The sequence below is a fragment of the Habropoda laboriosa genome, unplaced genomic scaffold (assembly GCF_001263275.1).
Source record: "Habropoda laboriosa isolate 0110345459 unplaced genomic scaffold, ASM126327v1 scaffold648, whole genome shotgun sequence".
NCBI lineage: Eukaryota > Metazoa > Arthropoda > Insecta > Hymenoptera > Apidae > Habropoda > Habropoda laboriosa.
In genome coordinates this window covers 634,972-642,800 of record NW_017100857.1, presented here as the reverse complement: position 1 = coordinate 642,800, position 7,829 = coordinate 634,972, and the positions used below count along the sequence as shown (strand labels likewise).

Below are 7,829 nucleotides of genomic sequence, written 5' to 3'. Positions count from 1 at the left end.
AATTAATTCGAGTGTAATTCTGAGTATTTGAGGGCGAAACTTTTTCTTTTGTTTTTCGAGTCAACAATTCTTTATTTTCCGCGTTGTTTAATTTGACTTGGTAATTTTGGTCCGCTGTAATCTTCCTGTTCCAAACTTTTCTCCAGTGGAATTGGAATATTTTTGCGTTGTTTCATCTAAATTGGAAATTTTCACGGTAACTCTAGGATTTCTCCATCGATCGTCAAAGAGATTTTTACCGTCGATATTTATCCGTGACGTTGAAAATTTTATCGACCATAAATTCTAGTTTATTTAAACTAATGGAGGTTTGAGTAAATGGAGAAGTTGGAGAACCGACAAAACGATCGAGTTTGTAAATGTTTGGACAGCGAAGCTTAGAAGTTTCGTAGACAGGTATCGAGTTTATTCTACATCTTTTTACCAGAAGCTTTTATAATTAGAGACTGCTGCTACCGTGGCTAAATAAACCGTTGAACTTGGTGATTAAAAATTCTTCGAGCACTCAGAATGAAAAAGTTGGAGCAAATGGAGAAGCTGAGACTAATCGAACCTTTTTCTTGCCGACGAGCGTCATAGTTTTCGAACTACTTTGCTGCACAGGGACTCTAATTAGAATTGAAACATACTCGAGGTTTCAGGGTTTCTTGAAAAGTTAAATAACACTTAAGAAACACTTCTCAATTTTTACTTCGAAAAGAATTTAGTTAGAAAAATTTCTAATTCAGATTTATTTTGCCATGGTTAATCGAGTTTTATAGAAGGAAAAATTGAAGGAGTTTTTGCGGTGAAAAGATTTGCGAAAATTCTAAATTTTAGCGTCACACTTCTCCTCGAGAAAATTTGCAAAGATTCCATGTCTCAGGGTTATACTTTGCGACGAAAAGATTTGCAGAAATTCCAAAGCCGAGCGTCATACTTCGTGGCGAAAAAATTTGCAAAGATTCCATGTCTCAGGGTTATACTTTGCGATAAGAAAATTTGCAAAAATTCCAAAACTCAGTATCATACTTCGCGACGCAAAGATTTGCAAAAATTCGAAAACCGAGCGTCATACTTCGTGGCAAAAAAATTTGCAAAAATTCCATATTTCAGTATCGTACTTCGCGACGCAGAGATTTGCAAAAATTCGAAAACCGAGCGTCATACTTCGCGGTGAAAAGATTTGCGAAAATTCTAAATCTTAACGTCACACTTCGCCTCGAGAAAATTCGCAAAAATTCCAAAACTCAGTGTCAAACTTCGCGATACGAAAATTCGTAAAAATTCCAAAGCCGAGCGTCATACTTGGTGGCGAGAAAATTCGCAAAAATTCTACCTACATTACGCTCAAACCTACATTACCCGGGTTCCCCAAGTTCTCCACCCAGAAAACCTCGTCAACTCTCGTTCACAACTCGAATTTTCCGAAAAATTTCAAACTACGATTCCAGAAACCTCCCTCAAAAATTCCTAAAAATTCGAAATCCATAGAAATCTACATTACCCACTGTCGATCAAATTTCATCCAAGAAAGAAAGAAAAAAAAGACCTATCTTCCAGCCGATCGAAAGAACGCGTGCATATTCCGCGAGGAGAAGATTCCTCGAGTGTCGAGAACCACTGGCTGCGCGCCAATCTATTTCACTTATTTCCGCGACACGTACGGGATTGCAATCACCGTTCCGAGTCGACGAGAGGTCGAGACAATTTACTGCACTGCGGCTAGGCAAAATCTTCTCCTGCAACGAGTGACAATTATCGCATCGCGCGCACACGTGCACCGGCCACGATCGATACGCGGAGAGCCATTGTGCGCGCGATGTATCTCGCGAAATTTCACGCGTGCACGATCACACGGTGGATCAGAGTCGGCTCTAACTTAATTCCATTCGAAATTTTTTTCGGATCGGTTTCCTTTCCAAGTAGGTTAAACACGTGAATACGCTTTGGGGAGATATTTCGCGGTTTCGTTTATTTATTTTGGGTCGCATACGTTTTTATTCGTTCAGATAAAGTGAAGATTACCAGCGGATTTCGGCCTGCTTGTGGAACGGAGTTTGTAACTTTTGGGGAAGATTTATGTTTTCTATTTTTCTTTAGGAATGTTTAGCGAATGATGAGTTATTCGTTCTTCTTCTCGTTTAGGTCGTTTGCAAGATTTTCTTTGAGCAGAGAGTGTTGTAACGTTGTTTTAGCATTTCTTTAGGAATTATTTTTCGACGAGGGAATGGAAATTTTGGGTGAAATTTGAGGATTTATCGGTGAATATTAGTTCGAGGAGAGAACGGAGAGTGTACGATGCTCGACTTCGCTGCAACTCTTTAAGAATGTACTCCTGAAGTTTTATAGTTGTATTCAATAAAGTAACGAAGTTATAGCTCGTTCAGTGTGACACATCAAGGGAGAATCTAAATTGCACTGAAAACTTTAAACGCGTTTTTCTCGGAACCATGTTTTCTCAAATGGTTGCCACGATCTGGCAAAAACTGCAGAACCAATCGAACTCAAATTTTGCACATGTCTTCAGGACATGTGTGGCTATGGTCGGTAGTAGAATTATGCGAAAATATACACTTTTCTGATTTTTCGAGCCTCTGAAAGACGAAAAAAAGTGGAAAAAATCCTCAAAAAGTGGTCAACCCTCGGCCGAGAGTGCTGTTATACGTGCGTGTGGATTGACCCTTCAGTAATACCTGGTTTATGACACGTCTTCGGTTATCGAGGACGCGGAAAAGTCGAAATTCTAAAGGCATTGTTCTCTAAGAAATTACTTATTTTTCTCAAAAATAACCTTCTCGTGCGAGCGTGCCATAAACCCGGTGAACGATGGCCCCACGCGTTCCGTACCTGCGCGACGGAACACTTTATAAATACTGTTTAAAAAAGGAGTGGAAGCTTGAATGAAATTTATGAATTTACCTTAGGAGGAAGTGTGGGAATATTTATGAAGCACAGAAAAGCTGCAAATGCTGTTTTAAAAATGGATGAAATTTGTGAATTTATCTGCGAATAATGTTAGAAGGAAGAGTAGTCAGGACCATCGGTGCTGTTTAGAAAATGAACGGAGCATTTGATGAAATTCGTGGTAAATTAAAAAACACGAATGAAAGCTTCCACAAAATTTAAGAATAATAAAACATGCGAATGTTCCATGAATACTGTTACCAAAAATAAAAAAGGAAAACTTTCGCAAAATTGACAAAAATTGTGGAAAATTTGATAACGCGACGTGTTCTTTCAAACATGTCTCTAACTTATTCACAATGTTTAAAATTGCGATAGATCCTCTTTTGCACACAGAGTGGATACTTATTTTTACTTCGAACAGTTATCAAACGTAATTCCGTAGCATAATTTAAATTTTTGCATTTTTACGAATTTTCGTAAAATACCACTAAAATCATTACAGATTCGTGACAAAATTCCGCGTTATCTTCTGCACCAAAAAGAAATAAATCTTTTACTTCAAAATTCGACAAGCGTAACTCCATAGTATAATTAAAATGTTTGATTTTTTACATACTTTCATAAAATACCGCTAAAATCATTTCAGATTCGTGACAAAATTCCGCGTTATCTTCTGCACCCAAAAGGAAATAAATCTTTCACTACAGACATTGAACAATTAAAAACAAAATTCACAATTTTTGTACTTTTGTATATTTCATTATTTCAAAATACCACTAAAATCGTCAGAAGTTCGTGACAAAATCAAAAATAAAAAAAAGTATATTTTACTTGAGAATTTAACAAACGTAATCAGTAGCATAATTTTCCCAACTCAACCCATAAAATATCACACTTTACTCAACGATACAGAAACAATTGGCGTGCTCGTGTGCGGGAACCGCGTTCACGAGCGAGCACGCCTAATCCAGCGGCGATCGATGAATCGGGACCGTGTATCACTCTTTCTTCCACCAGACAGAGGGGTGCGACCCTCGCGAATTCGTGACTTGTCATCGACTTTCTAAGGCTTGAACCTTAGGAACGACCCCTCGCTCTGGAACTTTTATCATTGCCCGCGTTAGTACATCGTTTGTATGCGTCCGGACGCTCGAGAAAATGAGATTACGCCTGTTCCGTGGTCTCCGTGGAAAATATCCTATATATTCCCCCTTCCAATTTTCTGTCGCCGTGTCTAAATGAAAGCTACTCCTTTCGATTTAAATATTCCAACTGCCTGCGAACCACCGTGAAAAGGAGAGTATTATCGCTCTTTCAACGGCTGCAAATTATTCCACCTCTCTCTCCCTCTCGATTGGTCGAATTTATTCAAATGAGCCACGAGAAAGAAATTTAAGCCTGCCTTTTTTTCTTCCCCTTTGTCTTTCGTCCTTTCATGGAAAGGAACTATTTTCCGCGTGTGTATAATTTTTTCGCAATTTTCGATTGTCCGATTTGTGGAGTAGATGGAGAGAAATTATTGGGCAGTGGAAGGGTTGAGGAATTTATCGGTGGCTCTTGCTGTGAGAGAGATGAATTACGGTTTCGGGGAATATTTTGCAGATTGAATGTTAAGTCGTGCCAGAAGTTCGTGCAGAAAGCGAAAGATATTTCAATAAAAATCCAGGGAAATTCTACAGAGACGATGTAATGGCTTTTCGAAAGAAAATTGCGGAACGAGAAGGCACTTACATTTTTCAAAATTACAGTTTAAATTATAGAATTCTAGATTAGAATGTAGAATTTTAAATTAGAATTGGAGAATAATATTCTGCAATAATTACTTTGATAATTTCGAAAATTGTGGAAGAGAAGGCACTTGCATTTCTTTTAATTACAATTTAAATTGCAACAATTCGACACGAGCTTATGGCATTATCTAATCTTCTCCACTAATTTCGCCAATAATTTCTTCGACAATTTCGAAAATTGTGGGACAAGAAGGCACTTGCATTTCTTTTAATTACAATTTAAATTGCAACAATTCGACACGAGCTTATGGCATTATCTAATCTTCTCCACTAATTTCGCCAATAATTTCTTCGACAATTTCGAAAATTGTGGGACAAGAAGGCACTTGCATTTCTTTTAATTACAATTTAAATTGCAACAATTCGACACGAGCTTATGGCATTATCTAATCTTCTCCACTAATTTCGCCAATAATTTCTTCGACAATTTCGAAAATTGTGGGACAAGAAGGAACTTGCATTTCTTTTAATTACAATTTAAATTGCAACAATTCGACACGAGCTTAAGGCATTATCTAATCTTCTCCACTAGTTTCGCCAATAATTTCTTCGACAATTTCGAAAATTGTGGGACAAGAAGGCACTTGCATTTCTTTTAATTACAATTTAAATTGCAACAATTCGACACGAGCTTATGGCATTATCTAATCTTCTCCACTAATTTCGCCAATAATTTCTTCGACAATTTCGAAAATTGTGGGACAAGAAGGCACTTGCATTTCTTTTAATTACAATTTAAATTGCAACAATTCGACACGAGCTTATGGCATTATCTAATCTTCTCCACTAATTTCGCCAATAATTTCTTCGACAATTTCGAAAATTGTGGGACAAGAAGGCACTTGCATTTTGTCAAAATTACAATTGAAATGGCATCAATTCGACAGGAATTTATGGGATGACCTAATCTCCTCCACTAGTTTCGCCAATAATTTCTTCGACAATTTCGAAAATTGTGGGACAAAAAGGCACTTGCATTTTGTCAAAATTACAATTGAAATTGTAAAATTCGACAGGAATTGATGAGGGACGACCCCATCTTCTCCGCTAATTCCTCCGATGCACGAGGAACGTCGAAACGAAAAGTCCCAAATGAAGTTTGACAAAGCTCCACCACGAGTTTCGCTAATTCAGCGTCGTCCTTGAGTTTGCGAATGCAGACACAATGGGTTGGTGGAATTGGAATTGGTGACAATAGGAATCGGCAATCGAGATTAATTTTCTAAGGCCTCCGTGTTCAAGGACCGATTCGATCCCGGGGGATTTTCAGTGACACGCCTCCGTCGAACCGGGACCGGAAACACTCGTTATCCAAACAGCAGCGTAGCCGAGGTCGCTCTTGAAAATTAGGCTCGCGGCCTCACGTGTCTGATTCACTCTGCCCACGTGTCTGGAAAATGTGCGTTTTACTGCGTTTCCATGGTCGAATTTAACGGTGTTTTCTGGAAACTGGGACGACGACGAAGATTAGTCGAATCGCTACGTCTGTTTTCGATTATTTTCGTAAAGAACGAAGGCTCCTTGAGAAGAAATAGGATAGAAGGATTTGTATTTGTATCTAATCATATTCTGGGAGGATTTCTGTCTTTAAAACTTGATATCTCGTGCAAGTGTTGCTTTAATTCGCTCGATTTATACGAGACTCGGTGGAAAATGATTTCTCGGCGAGGCAAATTTTCACTTTTCACAATTGCTGAATATATCTCGTGCAAATGTTGCAAATTCAATTCGCTCAATCTGTCTGAGAGAAATTTCATATTTAATAGATATTCGTAGAGAATGATTTTTCGGTGAGGAAAAATTTCACCTTTCAGAATTTCTGAATATTACGTCTCGTGCAAAAATTTCATATTTAACTGGCACACGTAGAAAACAATTTTTCAACGGGGAAAATATTCCTCTTTCACTCCCCTAAATCAATTGTTACACACATTCGATCAACGAATAAAAATTCGTACAATCTCTATCTCCAAATAGAACGTCCAATAACATTCTACCAGTCCAATTTACACACCCACTACATATATTCAATCGGCAAATAAAACCTACAATTCTCCCATTAAAATTGATCGTATCGACGCATACTCGTACCCGATAAAATTTCGCTACTCCCAGTCTCCACGTACACAACAATTTTCACCACGAAAAAGCTGCAGGAAATAAAAAAAAAAAAACAGTAAAATCTCTCACAGATATGAATTGAAAAATTGTACTTTATCACGCTGCTATTATCTGGAAAAATATTAAAATCGTACACATCGAGAGACTTTCCCTCCACTTTTATTATCCCCCACTAGAAACACTCGCATTTTCACGTTTCGCCGAACTGCCGATTATGTGTACCATAAAACTTTTTTCAGAGCGACGTTAAATCCAGGAAATATTTCTCGCAGAAGACTGCAAAATATAAAGAACGAAGAGCAATAGTAAAAACGAGCATCGTCGAACCCAAATCATTTTAAAAATTTTATCCCCTAATTTTTATCTCTCTTGTTTTCTTTTCATTGTTCACCGATTTATTTTTGTATTTTCTTTTCTTTTTTTTTTTTCTGTTCACCATCTCATTTTTTTACAGCATGGCCGCTCAGACTCGTACAGGGTCGCGACGATACCGAATATTCGCGACGACAACAAAACAGCCGACGGGATGTTCAAGGTATTCACAGCGTGACTTCCGGTCCGCGGTGGTTCTCCATTTGTTACACTCGCTACGTACTCTTTTCCTCTACGAAGGCTTTTTTTTCTCTCTCTTTCTCTCTCTGCTTCATCGGCGACAGAGACATCGTCGTTTCTGTCCTCATTTCTACTGTGCAATCTATCTGTCTCGTTCTGTCTTGGTGAATTTTCTTTCTCACTGGAAAGTTCTCTTGCTATTTCTCTCTCTCTCTCTCTCTCTATCTGTTCGCGAATTTTCTATCTCACTGGAAAGTTCCCTTACTCTATTTTCTCTCTCTATATATCTTCGCGGAACTAACCATTTTCCTCGCAATTTCACCGCGGGTAAAAAAATCGTAGAAATCTCACCCGTAATTATTCGTATATACAGAGAACTCGTTGCTGGAAAATACTTTTCTACTCTTCCTCTAATGAGACACTTCTGTCAACTTCTTTTCTTTTCTTCTCGCTGGAAAAAAAAAACTGAGAGTGGAT

General features: G+C 38.1%; 1 protein-coding gene across 3 annotated transcripts in view; it reads left to right on the top strand.

Moving 5' to 3' along the window:
* Positions 1–7,829, top strand: part of LOC108577440 (sodium/potassium-transporting ATPase subunit alpha) — a 185,768-nt gene that overhangs the window by 152,819 nt on the left and 25,120 nt on the right. For all 3 annotated transcript variants that reach the window (XM_017940586.1, XM_017940584.1, XM_017940587.1), the window contains exon 2: positions 7,255–7,335. In XM_017940586.1, the coding sequence (XP_017796075.1) occupies positions 7,255–7,335 (81 nt within the window). The remainder of the gene's footprint in view (positions 1–7,254; positions 7,336–7,829) is intronic.